The 24,870-nt window shown below is 38.9% G+C and overlaps 1 protein-coding gene and 1 long non-coding RNA gene across 2 annotated transcripts in view; one reads left to right on the forward strand and one right to left on the reverse strand.

Annotated features, from left to right (window-relative positions):
- Nucleotides 1-17,662, forward strand: part of LOC127527070 (uncharacterized) — a 251,752-nt gene extending 234,090 nt beyond the window's left edge. Inside the window, exon 2 of the long non-coding RNA XR_007934438.1 lies at nucleotides 17,433-17,662. This is a non-coding gene — a long non-coding RNA (uncharacterized LOC127527070). The remainder of the gene's footprint in view (nucleotides 1-17,432) is intronic.
- slc5a6a (solute carrier family 5 member 6a) overlaps nucleotides 14,363-24,870 on the reverse strand; it is a 143,646-nt gene continuing 133,138 nt past the window's right edge. Inside the window, exon 16 of the mRNA XM_028797206.2 lies at nucleotides 14,363-21,864. Coding sequence (XP_028653039.2) covers nucleotides 21,685-21,864 — 180 coding nt within the window. The 3' untranslated portion in view covers nucleotides 14,363-21,684. The remainder of the gene's footprint in view (nucleotides 21,865-24,870) is intronic.

Raw genomic sequence — 24,870 nt, forward strand, 5'->3', positions numbered from 1 at the left:
AGTCAGGGTTCCGTTGTCTAGCCTGTAGAGGTCTCTGCGTCCCTCCATGGATATGCCTCCCCAGACCATCACTGACCCACCACCAAACTGGTCATGCTGAACGATGTTACAGGCAGCATAACGTTCTCCACGGCTTCTCCAGACCCTTTCACGTCTGTCACATGTGCTCAGGGTGAACCTGCTCTCATCAGTGAAAAGCACAGGGTGCCAGTGGTGGACCTGCCAATTCTGGTGTTCTATGGCAAATGCCAATCGAGCTCCACAGTGCCAGGCAGTGAGCACAGAGCCCACTAGAGGATGTCAGGCCCTCAGGCCACCCTTATGATGTCTGTTTCTGATTGTTTGGTCTGAGACATTCACACCAGTGTCCTGCTGGAGGTCATTTTGTAGGGCTCTGGCAGTACTCATCCTGTTCCTCCTCACCCAACAGAGCAGATACCAGTCCTGCTGATGGGTTAAGGACCTTCTACGGCCATGTCCAGCTCTCCTAGAGTAACTGCCTGTCTCCTGGAATCTCCTCCATGCCCTTGACACTGTGCTGGGAGACACAGAAAACCTTCTGGCAATGGTATGTATTAATGTGCCATCCTGGAGAAGTTGGACTACCTGTGCAATCTCTGTAGGGTCCAGGTATCACCTCATGCTACCAGTGGTGACACTAACCATAGCCAAATACAAAACTAGTGAAAAAAGTTAGAAAAGATGAAGAGGGAAAAATGTCAGTGGCCTCCACCATTTAAACCATTCCTGTTTTGGGGGGTCATCTCATTGTTGCCCCTCTAGTGCACCTGTTGTTAATTTCATTAACACCAAAGCAGCTGAAACTGATTAACAACCCCCTCTGCTACTTAACTGACCAGATCAATAGCCCAGAAGTTTCATTGACTTGATGCTATACTTTGATTAAAAAGTGTTCTTTTCATTTTTTTAGCAGTATACATTATCTATCTATCTATCTATCTATCTATCTATCTATCTATCTATCTATCTATCTATCTATCTATCTATCTAAAATGTGATGGTGGCAGCATCATGTTTTGGCAATATTTCTCAGCAGCAGTGATGACTGACAGTCTGATGCATGCTGATGGGAAACTGAGGTGTGAAACCTCTGCTAGAAAGCTTAAACCAGGGAAGAGATGTCTTTGAGCAGGACAAAAACCCAAAGATCACCGCAAAAGCAACTCAAAATAAAGATAATTTATGCCCTTGAGTGGCCTGTCCTTTAGAGTTTTGATCTTAATCCAGCAAGCATCTGTGGTGACTCCTAAAACCTGCCACCCACTGCTGTCTCCTAATTACCCTGGCACAGTTTCAGAAGTTTTCTGAGGAGAACGGTCAAATCTTGCTCCATCACATTGTGTAAAATGAACAGAGCCGTATCCAGAAAGAATGGAAGAGCTGCAAAAGGTGGCTTAACTGAGTAATAAACGGGGGGAGGAATACTTACAAATTATCAACATTTCAAATTTTGGCATTTCATTTTTTTGTGGTTTTTGATTTTCTTACTTTTACGAGCATGACTTTGGGAAAAAAAGTAGTGTTTAAATTAACAAATAAAAATTTCCAGTCTAATTAGTCAAAATCCAGACTCTGTTAGTCTTTTATATCAAGAAAGACTGAATACGTTTTCAAGGCTCTATATATATATATATATATATATATATATATCTATTATAATAAAAAAATCTTGGGAGACGACACATTTTATCCTGAGACAAGACATGATCTTTTAAAGAGAGACACTTTCACGTCCCGCGATTTTGTCCCAAGAGATTTAACCACACCCGGGGCTGGAAATAAAAGACATAGAGTAGATGACAAAGTAGAACGTCGCAAAGAATTAAAAAATGTTGGCGTGATACACATGCAGAGCAGGTTAGAGATAATGGAAGTACGAAAATTCCAAATCTCAAAAAAATGATAGTAAAGATTGCAATTAGCGCAAACAAATGGAAATTATTACTCGGTGAAATAACGGAACAGTGAAAAGAGATCGAATATATATTGTTCAGATTTAAACTTTAAGTCGGAGACTTGTAGATCGTCTAATTTGTGTTGCCATCAGGGAAAAGTAGTGTTTCTTCCCAATGAAGAGGCGTATCCATGAGAATTAAAAGTATGGTTGTTTGGTGAAAGTGAAATCCCACGAGAGAAAATTTCAAACCCCGCAAGACAACACTTTATGCAAACAGATTTGGAAAAATCCTGCCCACATTTAAAACAATTACAACCACATACATAATTCAATCATTTCTCATTTGTGTGAATGCTATTGTCAGACACAGTTCGTGTAGAGAGAAAGAAACAATATTCACTAACGGGCAGTTATGCGTTGCGTTGTCACGATGTAATTCCAAACACGGAATCAAAATTCAATGCAATATTGACGAAAAGGTAAAAGTGAAAAGAGATTGAATATATGGACATAGGTGATATAACAGAAGTATGTAGATATTGTTTGGCTTTAAACTTTAAGTTGGAGACTTGTAGATCGTCTAATTCAAAGTAGTGTTTCTTCCCAATAAAGAGGCCTATCCGCAAGAATTAAAAGTTTTGTTGTTTGTGAGTGGCAGAGACGTGAAGTTGTAGGGAGGCGGGTTGGCAAACAAATTGAGCAGGGGGCAAAGCCCCCTAGTATATATATATATATATATATATATATATATATATATATATATATATATATATATATATATATATATAGATATATATAGATATATCTATATAGATATATAGTAGATATATTGTCGTCAGTTGAGGGTAAGACAGTAATCGCGATGAAATGCCGAGGTGCCAACTGGGCCACCCTGTTTACTCAAAATAACGTTAAAACAGTGGCACCCAAGGATTCTCTGAAAAGCTAACAGTCCCGAAGGAGTCCAGTCTTTGTCTCAGGTCACTGGATAGCATCCATGTTTCACAACCATATAGCAAAACAGGAAGGACCAAGACTCTAAAGACTTAGACATTTGTGCTTTTGCAAAGACATCAGGAGCGCCACACATTCCTTTCCAATGACCACATAACCCCCCATTTTTTCCCAATCCGTCTACTGACTTCATAGGAAGAGACACCAGAGACATGATTGTTGCTGCCTAGGTAAGTAAACCTCTCACCAAGGTTGACACTCTCTCCGCAGACAGACACACTGCTAATGCGGTGCCCAAGAGGTCATTAAAGGCCTGGATCTTGGTTTTTACCCAGGACACTCGCAAGCCCAGACACTCAGACTCCTCGCTCAGTCTCTCGAGCTCCCCGATCAGAGCCTCCATTGACTCTGCTAAGATCACAGCATCACCAGCAAAGTCAAGATCCGTGAATCTTTCTTCACCAACAGATGCTCCACAGCCGCTCAACACCCAGTCCATGCAAGCATTGAACAGAGTAGGAACAAGAACACACCCCTGACGAACCCCAGAATCAACTGGGAAAAACACCATAGTTCTGCCTCCACTCTGCACAGCACTCACACTACCAATGTGCAGGCTGGCCATGATATCCAGCAACTTCAGGGAGATCCCGTGAAATCTCAGGATGCCCATAGGGCAGCTCGATCAGCTGAGTCAAGTACTTTACAAAAATCAACAGTCTGTAAAGGAATTCAGCCTATATTTGCGTTTGTGCTCAGTGAGAACCCTAAGTGTTAGGATGTGTTTGGTGGTAGACTTCTTAGGCATAAAACCAGAACGTTCAGATTGCAGGTCAGTGAGGAACTGATCAAGGATCCTATTTAGGATGACCCTAGAAAGGACTTTACCCAGCACCAAGAGCAGTGTTACAGTAGTTGTCACAATCCAGGCGATTACTCTTCCCTTTGCCAGATAAGGATGACAAGCTCTGTTTTCCAGTCAGTTGGGATGATGCCGTTCTCCCAAATGGAAGCAAAGATTGCCTGCAATGCCAGGAGAACAGCCTTACTCCCAGGCTGGAGAAGTTCACCCCAGATACCACAGATCTCTGCAGCCTTCTCTTCCCTCAGTTCATTCACCACCTGTGCAATCTCAGTGAGACTGGGTGATTCACAGCTAATTGGAGGATCAGCCTCAAGAACCATGGACCCAGAGATGGCCAATGTCCTAGCCGGTGGATCAGCTTTGAACAACTGCTCAAAGTAGCATACTAGGATATTATCAAGAGGAGTCACAGTGCACGGCTTGATGAATGACTATATATGTATTAAGATTCCCAAATACTAATAATAAACTAGAACAGTATGAGCATTGTTAGCTATTAAATATGCTATATTTTTAATATCCTGTAGAAGGAAGAGTTAAGATTAACACAGCATTTCCCTAATGAGTCATAAAAAACTTTTATTTTTTTTACAGAGCTCAAAAGGGCTGAGCTCCTAAGTCCCATGTCTGTGGCCCCGATGCAACCAAGGGGGGCTTCCACCATGCGTTCTGGGGTAAGTAGTGTGTTGGTCTGGGGGAACAGCCATGGGCAAGTATCGAAGGGGTGTCCCAGGCCGGGCATGGGCCCTGGCCTTCTGCCACAGTATCTATGTATGTATGTATGTACTTATTTATTATTTCAGGTCCTGTCTCAACATCTTTATTGGTCGTATGTCTGAATTCTGATCAGGCCAATACAAATCTTTTAGCTTCTTTTCAGTTATTCTCATATGGACTTGATTTTGTATCTTTGGGTCATGGTCTTAATTCATGACACAGCTATGCTTTGGATTATGGCTGGATGACTAGACATTCTCCTTAAAAATATTCTGATACAGAGCAGAATGTCATGAAAAGTTTTTATTAATTAATAAATTTCCTAGAAAATGCTGTAAGTAGAAAAAAAAACATTAATGAAATCAATATTTGGTGTGACTACCAATATTTTAAAAACATCAGCAATTCTCTTAGGACCACTGTCATGTAGATTGTGAAGGTACTCATGTAGTCAGTTGTTCTAAGACTCTTGGAGAACTTTCCATAGATCCAGTGCAGACACTGGCTGCCTTATTTTCTTCTGTTACTGCAAGTTATCCCAGACTGGCTCAATGCTATGGAGATCAGGGCCTTTGGGTGGTCTACCATAAGTTGTGGGACTCCCTGCTCATCTTTTCACTGCAGATAGTTTTTATAGTTTTAGCCATGTGTTTTGAGTCACAGTTGGGACCAATCAGATTTCCGCTGCGATGAGCATCTAATTCATGAGCAGTGATGAACCAATCAGATTTAATGAAACTCAGTTTGTGGAAATGGAGTCCCAAACCTGCAGAAAATCTCCAATGTGCTTCAATGTTGTCTGCAGACATTCACCTATGTACTGGTTTCCAGCCCTTTGGCGGACAAACTGCCCGTTAGAACCAAAAAGTTCCAATTTAGTCCAGAACACCTTCTGCCATTTCTCTGCACCCTAGTTCTTGTGTTTTTGTGTATAGGTGGGCCATTTGGCTTTATTTCCTCCACAGAGGAATCACTTTTTGGTAGCAACTTTTCCATGAAGACCACTTCTGATACGACTACACTGGAGTATAGATGGTGCTTGAACTTTTCCAATTTCAAAGAGAAGTAAGCTCGACACACTCCTCATTTGCTGAACTCAGTTTTTGTGGCCGACAACGTTGGAGTGACTTCAGGACAGGTCTGACTGTCTTTGAGTGGCAGCAAAAGTCCAGACCTTAAAACCCATAGAACATCCGTGGAGAGACCTGAAGATGGCAGTTTAGAGGCACTTCACACCCAATCTAGCGGAACTTGAAAGGGACTGCCAAAAAGAATGGGATAAACAGCCCAAATCCAGGTGTGCACAGCATGTAGAGACTTAATCATGAAGACATGAAGCTGTAATTACTGCCAAATGGACTTCTACAAAGTACTGAGTTAAGAATGTGAATACAGTCAACTCCGGATAACTCGATACCGCTTAACTTGATAATCTGGTTAACTAGATAAAATGCCACAACCTCGACTAAATATGTGACATTAAAAAATATTTGTTTTACTCGATATTGGACAACTCGATAATCCGCTTAATTCGATAAAATGTAGGTGTCCCCAATGGAAAAAATCTGCTCAACTTGATATTCTACTGCCCAAATACACATTGCATTTATTCATTTTACGGGTGCAAAAACTTGCGTGACAAATGTCTGCTTTACTTTGCAGCTAAGGAATCCTCAGCAAATGCTTGAAGGTCTTGAACCACCTTCACGTGATTTTGCATTGCATCTGGAGAGACACTGAAGAGATCCTGAAGTCGGCGAAAAGATGTTACGGAAGTCCTCCATCATCTCGGAAGGAGTTTCTGAGCAAATTGATTCTTCGTGGAAAAATCTAGCTGCCTGAAAGCAGTTGACGATTGTGCTTTCCTTCACTGCATCCCATGATTCCCGGAGAAGCTCCACAGCATCCAGCAGATTGAAAGAAAATTGTTTTCACCATGATCCATCAACTGCTTTAGTGCCAGCCTTCTTCGGTAGAAATGCTTGATGTTCTCAATGATGCGGAAATCCATTGGTTGTGTTATGTGCAGTAGTATTGGGAGGAAGAAAGAAGAATTCAATGTGTTGTAAACTTGTGACATGAGGATGTGCCAGTTGCGCGGGTGTTATTTGCTCTCACCCATTCAGCTTCATGAACATGCTTTTTCAAATCATTTCTCATTGGTGAAAATGTCAAATAGCATGCCTTCAGTAGTAAGAGAAGTTTAATAAAATCATTGGGGCACTGCACCAAGCATGTTGGGAAAACAATTACTTAAAAAGTAGTATCCGGCTAACTCAATAATTGATTTGAGCACCTAGAACATTGAGTTATCCGGAGTTGACTGTACTTATATGAATGACTGATTTTTAACATATTTGCAAACCTTTCTGTAAATGTGTTTTCACTTTGCCGTTATGGGTCATTTAGTGTAGACAGACAGGCAAAAGATGGCACGTTTATTCGTTTAAAATTAAATAAAGTGCACAGAAAGTGAAAGGGTCTGAGTACTCTTTGGCCTATATGAGCTTAGTTGTAGGGAACAAGAGGCACTCCAGGCAGCCTGAGCTACAAGGCAGGCACAGTCAATAAGACAAGGCCAATTTCAAATTGCAGCTTTGAAACATGGGAAGGAAAAATTGGAGCTCCAATGAAAAAAACCAAAAGCAAGTGTACAGCGATTAGGCCCACAATCAAGCGTGGATCAATGGAGAATTCAGGCCGTAGTGCCACCCACTATACCATTCTGTTTACATTTACAAAACAAAAGCAAATTTGATCCTCCTGACATATTCTGCTCATTTGTAATAGAAATTTGGCTTCAAGAGCTGGACATAAAAAAGTGGAAAACCAGACTGGATTTTGTAATAGAGAAACAAACCCAAGTCAAGGCATGTAAGAGAGACGTCACCACATATTAGAAAGATGACAACTCAAACGTATAATAAATACTGCTGTGTGTGGTTTTTCATTTTTTTTAACATTATTTGAATTGAGAAATTGGACAAAAGGGCATTCTGACCTGGCTGCAGCTGCATGGGAATTAAAAGATGAGGCTATAAAAGGAAGCGAGACCAAATGAAGCAGATAACAAGGTCCCACGACAGCTGGATGGAATGTTCTTTGCTCCGCAGATCCCCACAGCTGCTGTTCCTGGCCCATTTTGGTATGAAAGACAAATGATTTTTATTGTCCAGCCAATTGCTCCGTATTTCTGGTCTCTGTAACTTTTGAAAGTGTTTCGAAATGGACTCGCTGCTTTCACAAAGCCCAGATGGAGGTTTTTAAATGAACTTTCAACTGGTGGCTTTACATGCACACACACACACTGGGCACAATTTAGGGCAGTCAAGAATTTCATCAAAACAATTTGTGCTTCTCTAAAGGCAGACTCTCTTCTCTGGGTACGACTCTCTTTTCTTTGTAGGTTTTCGGTTTAAACCATTTTATAGTGAGCACAAAGCATTCAGAACCCCACAATCAGCTGGATGCCCACATCGTAGAAATCATCTGTCCGTCATAAAGGAAGCTTTAGAGGCTTGGGGGCGACGTTCTACTTGGTCCTGAGCATATCTTCCAATCCATTCAGTTTTTTAGCTAACTTTTTTAATTACAAGATCAGAGGAGGGTGGAGCCTAATATCTCAGTGCTGTGTGCAAATCACTAATCAGCACTGAACAGTCAGACGCACCGAAAACGGGCCACTTTAGAGCTGCCACTAAAGCCATGTGTGTGAAAACTCGGAGGAATTTGCTAAACATTATAGAATGAGGAACATTAAGAACCTGTAGAACAGGGGTGGGCAATGTCAGTCCTGGAGGGCCGCAGGTTTTTCTTCCAACTCAGTTTCTTAATGAGAAGTCAATTATTGGCTGCTGAAGCACTTCTTGCTGAAGTGACATTTTGATGCTTCATTTAAGTGGTCCATCCATCCATTTTCCAACCTGCTGAATCCGAACACAGGGTCACGGGGGTCTGCCGGAGCCAATCCCAGCCAACACAGGGCACAAAGCAGGAACCAATCCCGGGCAGGGTGCCAACCCACCGCAGTTAAGTGGTCTCACTTGTTAAGTTTCCCCACCCTTAATTGCTTATTTCAGTCTTATACAGCTGTATTCACTGTTTTATTAGCTCCTTATTAGCAATAAGATGCAAATGACAAAGCAGCCAGCAGTTCTCCATCTAACTTGTTTCTGATTATACTTGCATGGATTAATCAGGCACTATTTGGTTTAATAAAACACTTAAGAGAAAAATGTGACAGACTGAAAATGATCTGTTTTAGGCTTCAAATCATTTAGATGATATCCTTGGAAAGGAAAAAAATCAATGATATAAGAGCCTTACATTGCAGGCTAACTAGCTATAAAATTAAATAAAGTCTGAGAATGGCATGGATTGGTTTCTAATTAAGCAATTTGGTTGGAACGAAAACCTTCCGCTACTGCACACCTCCTGGAGCAACGTTGCCCACCCCTGCTATAAGACCAAGTAATAAAGGAAACAAGGTGGTACCTCACAGACTGAGGACTCTGGATTCAATATTCAACCTGGTCACTGAGGTCATGCTCTCCCCATGTCTCTGCTTATTTTCAAGGCCATCTTCTCTTCCTGTAACGTAAGCCTCACTCAAGGAAGATACAACGTGAAGGAACAACCAGCTTCTTAGATGTTTGACGTCCAATGTGGAGAAGCAAAGGCTGAAGAACAACTCAATGAATCCTGCAAGAGGAACAACCAGAATCAGCTTTGTCCAGTAAGGGGAATCGGTGCCTCCTTCAGTGACATGATTGGTGTCAAGCATACTAGAACAAGTTAGGATGTGACTGTTGACCTTTATAAAAGACTAATATTTCCACCAGAGATAGCCACTACAACTCTCATACTAGATTTGGTCTTGTGGTTTGGCAGTCTGAAGGCAGTGTTAATCTCGGAGCTCTCGGCACCCTGGAAAAGATGCAGTCTGTGAGACGTATGAGTGGAAAGATCTAAGACAGGGTTGTCCATCTTTGATCCTGAAGGTTTTCATTCTAACACTTTTCCCAATCAGTGACCTGTTTTCACTGCTAATTAACTTATTTTCCCTTCATTTTAATAGGCCGGTTTTTAAGGATTCAGTCCTTTGAATTGATTCTCTTCTTCATTAAATGGGAGCCAAACATAAATGAGATGTGAAGCGAGCCGACAGATGACAAGCTAAATTGGGGCTTCAAACTCCAACCAGTTTCCAGGTGCAATGAGAAGCTGATTCTTGCGGTTAATTCAAATCGTTATTTAATTCCACGGCTTGTTAGCTGTCACAGTAGGCATTTCCAAAATGGTTGATTTTCTGTTTTTTCTAAGAGCACCGTCGAAATGTTTTGGTGGCCTGAACAGATCAACCTTTCTGAGACCTTCACCCTTCTTTATTTTCAGATAGTATGTGATGGGCACAGGTGAGCTTGTCATGTGGAGGCTCGTTTTGTGTCTCATTATTATTTGGCTGCTATTTAAGGGAAAAGAAACAATTAAGGGGCCTGAGTCAAGTTAATTAGAACTAAGGCAAAAGAAGCTAATTAACAGAAAAAAACTGGTCACTAATTAAAAAGATGGTTAGAATGAAAACCTGCAGCCCTCCAGAAGCGGAGTTGAACACCCCTGATCTATGATATACTGATGTTAAGCAGCATGGATTAAAAGGTGAAGATTCTTCTAGTAGAGGTTGGCTGATGAGGATCTGTGCCTACTTCAGGACCAGCAGCAAGCTATGATAAAGATGTCGGAGATGGCTGAGTGAAGCAGCCACTGGTTGCTTTATTGGTGAAAAGGAGTGATAGCAGCCCAAAAAGATCTATGGGTATCTAATTGTGTAGGGGAATTCTCCTGGCATATCAGGGTGCATGGTTGAGCCCCCTAGAGAAGTAGTGGTTTTTATCAATGAAACATCGAAGAATGGGGGTGCCCACCTGCTGACCACAAGAAGCATCTGCCACTAAAAACCTATTCAAGATCTCTATGCCATGATCTACTAATTTAATGGATTGAAACATCTAGCCCCTATGTGCTTGAACTCCAGTTATTCTGGTTTTAGCTCAAAGGTGGGCTGGTGAAGTCATCTTGCTAGACAACAGTAGGATGTGTGAGTTTGACTCAATGTGACTTGCTATACACGCAGAAGACTCCTGTAATGGAGAAAATGTGTGCTCAGAACATCGGTGTGGTTGAACATCAGTGGTACAATGCATTCAAAAACAACACAAACCACACTAGAAAGATGGCATCCCAACAGGAGCGACTCCTCAGCAAACAGTTTTGTATCTACAGTACATTAACAAGCTGCATAATCCAGTTCAGGTTGCAGGGCAGCACTGGGTGCAAAGCAAAAACCAGCTTCGGGAGAGAAGCCCAAACATCTCAAGGTATACTCACAGTCAGTGGTGCCAATTAAATTTAGAATCGGCAATTAAAAGAACACATCTTCAGATTGTTGGACCCCAAAATACAGCCCAAGAGGCTGGTTTCTCAACACAACAGAGTTTACCACCATGTTAGCATTGTGCTTGCATCATAATGTACTTGGTGAAATGACAAAATTTGTGCAAAATCCTTCACATATTTTATAACTCTGTGATGGCCAGTGTCATTTTCTACACTGTGGTGTGCATGGCGGGTCACTTCACTTCAAGAGAGGCCCACCAAATCAACAAGCTAATTAAGAGAGTGAGCTCAGTTATAGGGCACACTGTGGATTCCCTGGAGGTCGTATGGAGGGAGAGAATTAAAAAAAAATGAGTGCCATTATGAACAATGCTGCACATCCTCTCTCTGACACACCAACACTGAGAACCCTCAGCCAAAAAATCATTCAGCAGAAGTGTGTCAAGAAACACTGCAGGGGCTCCTTTATACCAACAACAATACGTCTGCATAATGCCTCACTAGGACTGCCAAGTCAGAACTTTCTTTTTAATTTTCTTTCTTTACAGTCATTCTGGTGTGTGTTCAGACCAGACCAAACTCTGTTTGTATATTTATTTGCTTATTTACTTATCTACCTATTTATATTTTAAAGAGCTTCTTTTAAAAGGCAAATGTCCCCCAGGGGAGAAATAAAGTTCTATCTATCTAATACATTTTAGTGTGAAAGATTCAGACCATATTTTCCTTGAACAATGATGACTTGGTGCTACTCTTGTGCAGTTATTCTGCCATAGTGTTGGCCAATATCTAATTATTATGTGCCTAAATTCTGATACCTTAGAAAGAATCAGTTTGTGTGTTGGTTCAGGAAATGCAGACTGTTTGATCTAAACAAGCGAACGCTTATTCTGCTATGCATTGAACTTCTAATGCCATTTTAAAAAAACTGCTAGCCCCAAGAATCTTACCTCTGAAAGACGTGAAATAACACTGGCAAGTGTTTCTGAGATTATTTCTCACCCTATATTAAGCTTAAAGGAGTATTAAATTCCTATACTTGTTCTGTGAGAAAAATCTTATAGCATGAGGACTGACATCTGGAATTAGACCAAAGAAGTAATTTTCCCAGCTGGATGGCGACCATAGTGAAGTTCTCTCTGCTAAAAAGGACATCAGCTCTTTAACCTATCCAGGACCTCAACTCATAAAACTGGAGTTGGGTTAAGCTGCACTGTAAACAACACAGATAACCACTCCAAAGTGCAAGGGCAGTACAAGTCAGAAGCGCTGTGGGGCACATATACTGTTCGAGCTTTTTACAGACTCTGAATGCTTGCATGTGTGCCTTGACAAGTTTACCCACCTTAGCAAAAGAATGTCTGTGTGTCTGTCCAGTTGCTTTGTCTCTGTCATTCGAAAAGATGAAACATCACAAGCACTTTTAGTATTTAAAGGCATTGCATTTGTCCGTCTAACAGATGGCACATCACAAACATTAACACTGCTTTTATGAATCCCATACAAAATGGCATATTACAGAGACCTATGCATTGCATGGTGCACTGCAAACATTACCGCAGAGGTTTGTGTTGATTAGATTTCAATCCATCTTAGAAGCACAGCACAAATGCAATATATTTATATATCTATTATATTAAAAAATCTTGGGATGAGACGTGACTTTTTCAGAGAGATACTTTCAAGTCCCGCGAGACAAGACTTTGTGCCAAGAGATTTAACCACGCCTGGGGCCGGAAATAAAAGACAGAGTAGATGACAAAGTAGAATGTCATAAAGAATTAAAAAATGTTGGCACGATACACATGAAGAGCACGTTAAAAATAATGAAAGTATGAAAATTCGAAAGTCTCAAAAAAATAATAGTAAAGATCACATTAGCGCAAACAAATGGAAATAACGGAACAGTGAAAAGAGATTGAATATATTGTTCGGATTTAAACTTTAAGTCGGAGACTTGTAGATCGTCTAATTCGTGTTCCCATCAGGGAAAAGTAGTGTTTCTTCCTAATGAAGAGGCGTATCTGCAAGAATTAAAAGATTGGTTGTTTGGTGAAAGTGATATCCACATACGGGAGCGGCAGGGACGCGAAGTGGTTGGTGCATAGTATATGCCCGGGGTTGGCGAGCAAAGCAAGCAGGGGACAAAGCCCCCTAGTGTGTGTGTGTATATATATATATATACACACACACACACAGTATATATCTATATAGATATACAATAGATATAGCAAAGCCCCCTAGTATAATCTTGCTGGCAAGATTGCTTCACAATCTTCTCAGGGCTGCGGTTATCCCTGTTGCTTGTGCACCTTTTTCTGCTACATTTTTTCTTTCCACTCAACTTTCCACTAATATGTTTGGATACAGGACTCTGTGAACAGCCAGCTTCTTTAGCAATGACCTTTTGTGGCTTACCCTCCATGTCAATGACTGTCTTCTGGACAACTGTCAAGTCAGTAGTTTTCCCCATGATTGTGTGGCCTACCGAACCAGACTGAGAGACCATTTAAAGGCTCAGGACACCTTTGCAGGCGTTTTGGATTAATTAGCTGAGTGGAGTGGGACACCATGAGTCCACAATATTGAACATTCTCACAATATTCTAATTTTCTGAGATACTGAATTTTTGGGTTTTCATTAGCTATAAGCCATAATCAGCAAAATAAAAAGAAATAAATGCCTGAAATATATCACTCTGTGTGTAATGAAATCTATAAGAGTGTCACTTTTTGAATTGAATTACTGAAATAAATAAACTTTTCAATTATATTCTAATTTATTGAGATGCACCTGTATATTGGCCAGGAAATTCTTTGTGACATATTAGGTTCTGGCTTCAGAACAAGGACATGTGTTTTGACAGACAACTACATGGTACACCATTAAAAACTAGGAGTTAATATCCCAAAAAATCATGGAAAGGTAGCACTGACACTCTTGGGAACTCAACTCTAGTCCTCATTCCTAGGAGTTTTATGCTGTTAATGAAATGGGTCCTTCCACTGGATATTTTATTTTCTATTACAGTTAGGTCTGTAAGTATTACTTGTTCCTGAACTTCATAAAGATCCTCAGTGCAGGTTTTAGTTTGCAAAACTTAGTTCAGTATTTTTGTTTCTCTTTAATTTAAGCAAATCTTTTTAAATTTGCCCTTAATTGCTTCATTTTTAATTAGTAAAACAATAATTTAGCATTCTCCAATTTTCTGAAAGTATTTTTTTTCATTTAGGGTCATGGACAAGCACAGCCTATACTGAGTTACATATAAGGAGCCACTGTGGGTAGACATGTCACATCAGGTCAATAGCACAGCCAATTAAACTGATATTGGTGAGCATATGAAGACCATATAAACCCCAAACAGAAAGTATCTTAATCTTGACTAACAAAACAGAACACACTAAGTGATTACAACTTAAGATACTCAGGCTCAGAATTTGGTTCCTGGGACAAGTTACCCATTATAAAGTTTCATAAATGTTTATTTCTAAATAATAACACTGGAAAAGTGATTAAAAAAGAGAATTTATTTGGCAGGGCTAAATTTCAGGTGTTCAAGGAAATGAAGTACATAATACAAATCCGGAACACATCACTCTTGATTTGAAACTAAGTAACAAAAACCTTTGGCAAAATCCATGCCACACTTGAATGTCTTTTAGATAAACAGTTGCAAACATTTAAGAACATACTGAAATTATGACCCAGAGGAAAACATTTTAAGGTATCTTTTTTAAAAATGAACAAAAGGCACACAAATACACATAGCTTTTCACATTTGTGTTTAAAATTACAGTTGAGACTTTGAGATTGTCAGACATCTGTAGTAATTAAAAACTTGATGCTTATAAAATATGAACTAAGATGGCACCTTGGGAACTGATACACACTCCACAGACCCACACTCAACAATTCAGCACACAGAGAATTGGAATTACAAGCACAGATGACCATGCAGTGTTTTTAAAGTAAGCCAAAGGCACAGACAACAAATATTTGCTGTTATATTTAATAAGGTACAAGTTCAGATGAATGAGCAACATAAGTGAAGCAAGTCTGAAATTAAAGCATTCCTCTTTACCTTGCTTGCCTGGATTTTTGCATTCAAATCCAGAAGTTGTCACAGGCACAACACATGCATGGTCTAGATTTCAAATTGACAAGATTACTTTATCATAAAATATACAATAGTGAAGTTAGTTTCTTCATTTTTATTTACTTAGCAAAAGGAAGAGACATTTGTAAAAATGACCAGACCACCAATCATCATAAATGGGAGGATCAGGATTAGGCAGTTTCTGAGAGAGAACTTTTAAAGAATTGGACAGCAAGCTATATAACTGTGAAATGCAAGAATGTGAGGGGAAAAATAAATTAATAAAAATGAAAGAAGGTGTAAAAGCAGGAATTGAGAAGACAGTCTGCTAGTAAAGAGGAAAGGGAAGCAGGGCAGACAGGCACAAAGGAAACCAAACAACACACAGTAACACAAACATATTCAGTCAGACAACATTATTTTTCCAGTCAAGAGACACCCTAGACACACATGAACATGATCAGTATATGCATTTGTTTTTTACAGAAAAATCTGTGAAAGCATTTTTCACAAACTACCACAGACACTTGACACATTACAATTAAACTTGTGGCACTGACAGAAGTTGTTGGGGGGAAATACATTTAAAAAAATTATAATCTTAACTTCAGAAAAAAAGCAAACTGCTCAAGTGCTGGAGTACCAGCCACCCAAGAAATTAAACTGGCTATGAGTACTTTATCTATTTCTTGTGCATTCTTCTTTTGTTTTGAAGATGTGCAGCTTCACTATAAAAATTCAAGTATCTTCTCTTTCTATTATATGAAAATAAAGATTTTTTTGGCTTTTCATCTCATAAATTCAAACAATCCAAAAGATTATAGAAAAATGGAAAATAATACATAATATAATCTTTGAGAACTGTAACAGGAGGAATGAGTGTATCCAATTTCTAAAACTCTTAAGGTTATCCTCAAAGACCAGCTCCAGAGGGTACCTAGAAGATAATTTTAGCCATCACTGGAACATCAGTTCCAAGAATTCTTAAATTACAAAGCAGTGAATAATCTTCATTTAGTGAGAATTATGCAAAAACTAAATACTTCTACGTTAACAAAAGAATGTATATGTACAGAATATATTCATAGACACACAACAGAATAGTTTGTAAGAATCCAGGAGTTTGGTAGTACTGTACATTCTTTCAAGAGATTTAAATAAGTCCTTGAGCTCCCTCTATGGTTGCTGGCCTACACTACAATGTCTCCATCAACCATTAATTCTCTCCTTTTAAATGACTTCAGCAAAGTTAAGACTGGAACAAGACTTTATATAACTGCATATGGCACATGTGCATTTCTAAAAATGACAAACACAGTAACAGTTTAAGAATGTTTGTAAAGGTCCATTTATTTTTTAAATGTGAAACTTTTTTTTTCTCCTTGCTATGGTTGCACTAGTTTATTTTGTTTGTGATGAATCATATGACATGTAGTAAGTGAAAAAAGTTATTATTTATTCAAAACCACCTTTAATCATTACCATTAACTTTTTGAACTTCTACCCATAAGTCAATCTGTCATTGAGATCATTTTTTCCATAGCACACCTTTATTAAGATGTAAAACAGTGTTTTTGGCAAAAGTCAGGCCAGAAATAACCAGTCTGACTGAGATGTATAGCTCACCCAAGAAAAACTGTTGTAAATCTAAAAATAAATGCATTGACAGATGATGTAAAAAGTTTTTTGAGATAATTTTTTATCATGATACACCAAACTAACTGTAAATGTAGTTACAGCACAAAATGATGTTTCACATGTAGCAGCTCATGATGGTTAGGTTGGATGGTGGTGCTGTCATTGCACAGCTTTACTTTACATTAAAAGCCAAAGCTGCTGATGGGACATGTGCACCTTAATTTGAGGAAACTCCTCACATACGTAAAAAGTTAGCAACAGCTTGGGAAATCTGTCTCAAATCAAATCCCACTATATTTAAAGAATATCTAATACATAAAGATGGATATCGGTGACATGTGAGATGAAAACCAAAGTACCTGGAAAAAAACAAACACACTGGAAGGTCATGCACACTTCACATAGACAGTAACCAGTCTGAGATCTCAGCCCAATCTTCTGGAGCACTGAAACATCACGGCTAACATTTATGCCATCCTGGAAATGGTTCACGGAAGCTACAGTATGTATAGTGTGATGGACGGTCACGGCCACTACCTGGCCGGGACGCCAGTAGGGTGGAAAAACCAGGGGAAAGGGCATTGATGAGGCAATACCTCCCCTGGGGCACTAGAGGGCAGCCCTTCTGGGCAGCTGTGGCACCACGGATTCTTGCAGGGCATGTTGGGAACTGGAGTTTGGTGAAGCCCTGTTGGGTTCTGTGGGGGCCGCCAGGGGGAGCTGCAGAGCCTTGTAGAGGACCTCCAGCGCACCTGGGAGTGATTCCAGGTAATAGTGATGAGCCACCTGGAACACTGCCGGGACCTGAATAAGAGGAGCCGCCTCACTCCATTGAGGGGACAGAGTTGGGAGGAAGGAGACAAAGCCTGAGCATGAGTGGAGGCAGATGGACTGGCAGAAAGGAAGGGACTGGACTGTATATTGGTGTGGTGTTGGTGGTTTGTGCACTTATAATTATAAATAAACACGGGTGTTGAATTGAACCTTTGTGCTGCCTGTCTCTGTCGGAAGTCAGGGTGGCGGTATGCCCCCTAGTGGCTTACAATAGAAAAGAACCACCCCCTTCAAAACATTCCACATTTTTTGATTTGCAGCTGGAAATGAAAACACACTCAAAATAACATTTCTCCAGCTGTATTTGCTCAATGCAACTTATAACAGCCAAGTGAAAGATATAATAGCAACAGTTTAGAAAAAAAAAAAAACCTGAATCACAGAGATAGTTAAAGGTTCACAGTTAAACTGTGTGATATTTGCCCAATCTTCTTTAAAGAACTGTTCAAGCTCAGTCCAATTGGATGGTGACCGTTGGTGGATTGCAATCTTCAAGCCATTTCACAGATTTTCAATAGAGTGTAAGTCTGGGCTCTGACTAGGCCACGCAATGACATCCAACCTTTTCTCCTTCAGCCACTATGAAGTGACTTGCTGTGTGCTTTGGGTCATTGTCATGTTGGACGGTGAACCTTCTTCCCATTGAAAACTTTCTGGCAGAGGGCAGTACGCTTTCCACACCCCACAACAGAATGCTACCACCTTCATGCTTTACTGTAGGTATGGTGTTCTTCAGATGGCAAGCTGTATTGGTTTTCCGCCAGATATACCGCTTGGCATTGAGGTCAAATAGTTTGATTTTGGTCTCATCTGACCATAACACCTTTTTTCACTTAGCCTCAGAATCTTCAAGGTGCATTTTAGAAAAGCCCAATCGAGACATAATGTGGCCTTTCTCGAGGAGTGACTTTTTACTTAGTATACTACTAAGTATTGTAATCGTCCAAAAATTTGATGTCAAGATTTTAATCAATCTCAACATTTTAGACCTCCCTGACTTTCTTGTATACGAAGTAAAGGGAAATTATTGGAATCCTCCAAACATTCCATCGCGAGATTTTAATGAATCCTGATGTTTTAGACCTCCGCGAATCCGAAAATACTATCTTTGGAGTTATGTCTGTGTGTATGTGTCTATGTAAACAAGATAACTTGAGTACGCTTTCACTTAGGTCAAACAAATTTTGCATACAAGTATTAGGTTCAAAACAAAGATTTCCATCAACTTTTGGGCTATTTCCGCTAACTGGGAGTGGTACTTTACCTTTTATTCATGCAGCAGCACAGTCCGATTTATTCAATTTTACTTCTATAATAATTGTTCAATATATTATTAATTTGATTTGATTTATTGTTAATGGTTCTTTAATGAACATGATATAAAAATATAATCATTGTCTTGTGGTTTACTCCCCAAATACCCATCCCCATTTCTGAGTATATGAGAAAGTCTAGGGGAGACCACTCCCAATTTGTTCTATTGCAAACTTCCCATACAAACCACATTTGTGGAGCACTTCTGATATTGCTGTTACACGTACACAACAATCACTCTTTGCCAAATTTCCTGTAACTGATTCAAAGTTGCCATAGGTCTCTAAATAGCCTCTCTGACCAGTTTCCGCATTACTCTTAGGTAGGGCCTCATAGTATCAAACACTTACTACTTCTTCATTATGGACTCTACAGTGCTCCAAGGGATTGATAAAGACTTTGAAACTTTTTTGTATTGATCTCCAGTCTTGTGCCTATCCAAAACTTTATCCCTGAGATCTTCCATCAGCTTTGCCACACATAGTTGATCTTTTCTTTCAGTTGCACTTCCAAGCACCGGAATTTATGCTGAACTAATCAAAATTATTACAATTGATCACAGGTAGAAGCCAATTAACCTGGTGTACAAAGGACAAGGTGATTAGTTACACATGACTGACTTTACAAGTAATTTTTTGGCCCTTTAACCATCTCAGGGATTCAGTTGCTATTATATCTTTCAATAGGCTGTTATAAGTTGTACTGAGTAAATATAGCTGGAGACTGTGTGTGTCTTCATTTCAGGCTGCAAAACAACAAAATATGAATATTTTGAAGGGGGGGATTCTACACATACTGTATATTCTCTAGTTTCTTATTCAACATTCTGAGACTATGATAACAATAACACAGCTGTAATGTTATATTTTCATGTTTGCATTCTTTTTTCTTTGTTAAAACAATAAGCATAACACTACCATTGTTTATATGCTTAAAATAGACAGCAGACACATTATTGAAAATATTAAAAAAAAATGAAAGGATTGGTTGTGCAGTATTTATCAGCATTTATTTAGAGTGATAGGAAATAAGTGTGAGAACTTGTTAACATCTTGTAAACTGTCTTGTGGCTCTCTGGTCGGTTTTGAAAGTGAAAATTGTTCCGTTAACATTTTGATTTACCTAAATGTGAAATTTAATGATTAATGTTCTAAATCTATTAAAGAAAATGCAACTATTTAAGGCTAAATGCCAGAATAAAGCAATACAAACTATATTAGAAAGAAAATGAATTTTAAATGTTAATTTCTTATATTACAAATTAAAAGGATTTCACCTCTTTGTTAAAGTGTAATTTTATCCTTGACAGTTCTGAAAATATTAGAATACAATCTGAGCTAAGTGATCATGAATAGATTTCCATTTAAATACAGATGCTAAATAAACACAGAAGCTTTGTGCTGCACGTAGTTTAATTTGGTTTACTATATAAAAATACAAAAAGTAATCATTTTGTTAAAGCTAGATCTGCTGTTTCACTTCAAAAATGGGTACTGCACTAGCTATAAATGCTAAAAGCTGCCAGTGACAATGCTTACATTTCTAACAGTACATTAATATTTTCTTGATCCACTATAATAAAATACAATTTTATCTCTAAGTAAATTAACTGATCATAATTAAAAACAGCATTTTCATTCATATAGTACCTGTTGTCAATGTTGGCAATCACAATATAGGTCATTGTGTTAGCAAACTATCACGTTTCATTTTTATTAAGGAAATTGTTTTTTTCTTAGAAAAAAATAGTCACTGAAGAATGCGGAATAAAAAATAATTTAAAGCGGAAAAGTTGATTATTTCATAATGCACCCAAGTAAATGTTCTTTGCAAAACATAATTTATTTATATAAGTTATATTCTGTCTGTAAATCATGTGAGTGATTTTCTTTATCCTCATGTTAAACTGCTATACTATATTGCACAAGAATCCAAAAAAACAAAATGGTATTTTCATTTCCAAAAATAGGAATTTTAAAACTCCCCCAATGCTACATTGTAGTTGTGTGAGAATCAAACTTGTACATTTCTTACAGAGATAATATTGCCTTTGTCAACAGTAAACAAGTCTGTTCACAATTTATTCAATGTAAAACTGAGCTGCAACTCTATATAAGCAGCAAAAAGAGAGTCAGCAAGAGGTTACAGAATATTTTGAAATCACAGTTTCAGGTTAACAGTGGTAGGCTTTTGTTTTTCAGAATTACTTGATTTGTCTGTTTCAGCTCTCTTGATAGAAAAAAAAACCTTAATCAGAATTCAGAAGAGCAAAAAACTTTCAATAAGAAAAAATATCCGAACTAAATTAAACATATAAATTAACAGAAGAGGTAATCAATAAATACTGAAATACATTTACTCCATTATATTTATACATATATTATATACAGACACAAACTGTATATTGATACATATAAAGAAACTTTGAAATACACCCTTCTGCCATCCCTCCCTAGGTCTGTCTCTCTCTGAGAGAAATATTGAAAAATGTGAATAGTCACAGTGATACCACATTAGAATGCCTTGTAGCTTAGCAACTGTATTAAAATAAGCCAGGTGTGTCAGTCCAGCTCTATACAGTGTTTCAAACTCAACAGGTCATAATCTTAATAGAAACTAGGATTCCAAATTATTGAATATAATGGCATATTGGTAACCAGAAAAAGAAGCCCAACAGCCTAAAACAATCAATATATATATTTTTTGCTGGCTAAACAACCAAAATGCTTGGATACTTAACTACTATATGTAATCTCCTGTATTTCAAATTTCTATAAAGTCTCCAATATTTGCACAGCAGACTGCACATCACGGAAACATAATACCAATTGACAGTTATTTTCTGAACACTAGCAACACACTGTTGAAATGTTTTAATTAAGAACCATGATTAAGTGATAAGAAATTTTGTTTTTCTTGCCCATTTCAGATGTTTGGAATACCGCTGGCTCATAATGCTGTCTCATGAACAATGTGGTAGTATTGCTGCTTTGTGCTATGATTTGACAGTTCTGTATTCTCTAAAGTTTCAGATTCCTCACTTTCTGTATTACCCAGTTCACCATTGGCTTTACAACCGTTACATTCCTGTTCAGGTTTCTGATACTGCTGGGAATTACGATCAGTGACCTATGGAACAAGAAATTTAAAATAACTTTAAAACAATTACAATTTGATAAAACTTTAGACAGATCACAAAAATTAATGTCTTCTATATACTTTGCCTTACACAAAATTACTAAAATTTAAGAGAACATGCCTCATAATATAGCAAAATGAATTTGTCAATATCAAAATTATCAAAAAAGTGATATTTCAAAGAATACCACAAAATTAAGATTTACTCTGCAATGCAATCAATATGAGGGGTGAACAGAAACTTATGAGACTAACTTATTATAAAAGATACCAGTAAAACAAACAAGTTTTATTTTTCAAAATATACCCCTTGAACACTAATACACCTGTTATAATGTTCTTAGAGATTTTCCAGGCCATTCAAAAAAGCAAATTTGTCTTTCTTATGCTACAGACTGTTCTGTAGCCCACAATGAATTCATCACCATCACAATGCATGGCAGCAGGGTGCAGTCATACAAGGCCTGGTCTGAGAGAGAGGCCGATTGTAGCATTTTTCCTAATCCCATTTCTTAGTTCAGCCTTTGCAACCTACAGTGCATCCAGAAAGTATTCACAGCGCATCACTTTTTACACATTTTGTTATGTTACAGCCTTATTCCAAAATGGATTAAATTCATTTTTTTTACTCAATTCTACACACAACACCCCATAATGACAACATGAAAAAAGTTTACTTGAGGTTTTTACAAATTTATTAAAAATAAAATAATTGAGAAATCACATGTACATAAGTATTCACAGCCTTTGCTCAATACTTTGTCCATGCACCTTTGGCAGCAATTACAGCTTCAAGTTTTTTTGAATATGATGCCACAAGTTTGGCACACCTATCCTTGGCCAGTTTCACCCATTCCTCTTTGCAGCACCTCTCAAGCTCCATCAGGTTGGATGGGAAGCGTCGGTGCACAGCCATTTTAAGATCTCTCCAGAGATGTTCAATCGGATTCAAGTCAGGGCTCTGGCTGGGCCACTCACAGAGTTGTCCTGAAGCCACTCCTTTGATATCTTGGCTGTGTGCTTAGGGTTGTTGTCCTGCTGAAAGATGAACTGTCACCCCAGTCGGAGGTCAAGAGCGCTCTGGAGCAGGTTTTCATCCAGGTTGTCTCTGTACATTGCTGCAGTCATCTTTCCCTTTATCCTGACTAGTCTCCCAGTCCCTACCGCTGAAAAACATCCCCACAGCATGATGCTGCTGCCACCACCATGCTTCACTGTAGGAATGGAATTGGCCTGGTGATGAGCGGTGCCTGGTTTCCTCCAAACGTGACGCCTGGCATTCACACCAAAGAGTTCAATCTTTGTCTCATCAGATCAGAAAATTTTCTTTCTCATGGTCTGAGTCCTTCAGGTGCTTTTTGGCAAACTCCAGGTGGGCTGCCATGTACCTTTTACTAAGGAGTGGCTTCCGTCTGGCCACTCTACCATACAGGCCTGATTGGTGGATTGCTGCAGAGATGGTTGTCCTTCTGGAAGGTTCTCCTCTCTTCACAGAGGACCTCTGGAGCTCTGACAGAGTGACCATTGGGTTCTTGGTCACCTCCCTGACTAAGGCCCTTCTCCCCCGATCGCTCAGTTTAGATGGCCGGCCAGCTCCAGGAAGAGTCCTGGTGGTTTCGAACTTCTTCCACTTACGTATGATGGAGGCCACTGTGCTCATTGGGACCTTCAAAACAGCAGAAATATTTCTGTAACCTTCCCCAGATTTGTGCCTCGAAACAATCCTGTCTCGGAGGTCTACAGACAATTCCTTTGACTTCATGCTTGGTTTGTGCTCTAACATGAACTGTCAACTGTGGGACCTTATATAGACAGGTGTGTGCCTTTCCAAATCATGTCAAATCAACTGAATTTACCACAGGTGGACTCCAATTAAGCTGCAGAAACATCTCAAGGATGATCAGGGGAAACAGGATGCACCTGAGCTCAATTTTGAGCTTCGTGGCAAAGGCTGTGAATACTTATGTACATGTTCTTTCTCAATTTTTTTATTTTTTAATAAATTTGCAAAAATCTCAATTAAACTTTTTTCACATTGTCATTATGGGGTGTTGTGTGTAGAATTCTGAGGAAAAAAATGAATTTAATCCATTTTGGAATAAGGCTGTAACATAACAAAATGTGGAAAAAGTGATGTGCTGTGAATACTTTCTGGATTCACTGTATATAGTGTGCATGGGAATATTGTTGTGATCAACAGCTTTCCTCACTATTTTTGATTTGATTAAGTGCTGCATGTGTCAAAGTGTATCAGCATAATACTCGTTAGCTAAAAGTCTCAAAAAGTACTACATGAACTTTATGAACAACCCTGTCAACATCATCAGGTACTGCACATATGATCTTGATGGCACTGACCAGGACCTTACATTTTTTGGTGCGGAGGAATCTCCATGCTTCCTGTTTTATTTGCTGTTTGAACTCTGGATCATAGTGTATCCAAGTTTCCCGAACAGTTACAAACCGCTTTTTACATTTCTCCCAGTCTGGGTTTTCAGCTTAAGACTCTCCTTCAGATACTGGATGTTCTGAAGTTTCATTTTAGTAAATGGACATTGTAGGTACCCAATATGCACTGACCTTACTCATGTTTAACTGGTCATGAAGAATAGGCTCAAATTACCCATAACTATAGTACCTGCTATCTCATGTACTGTTATTTTTCATTTCTCTGTAAAGATTTTCTCCACAGTGGCAGCATTTTCCTCAGCCATCTATGTTGAAGGTTAGACCCCAAATCATCTTTGAGAGACATTGTGTCATGATGAAATTCTGTAGCCCATCTTGTGACGGTGTCATGTGAAGGTATGGGTAAGAGAAGTCCAGGAATATTTTTAATGGGTGAATTTATTATTAATTTTAATGGGATGTAAACACAGCCCAGTGGTTTAACCACTGACATGCAGCTCACACATGAATGCATGTGATCACTTGTATTTGTATGTTTGTGCGTGTATATACATTTATCCTTGTGTATTTATTCATTTAAAGAGCTTT

Source organism: Erpetoichthys calabaricus, chromosome 3, assembly GCF_900747795.2.
Source record: "Erpetoichthys calabaricus chromosome 3, fErpCal1.3, whole genome shotgun sequence".
NCBI classification, from domain to species: Eukaryota; Metazoa; Chordata; class Cladistia; order Polypteriformes; family Polypteridae; genus Erpetoichthys; species Erpetoichthys calabaricus.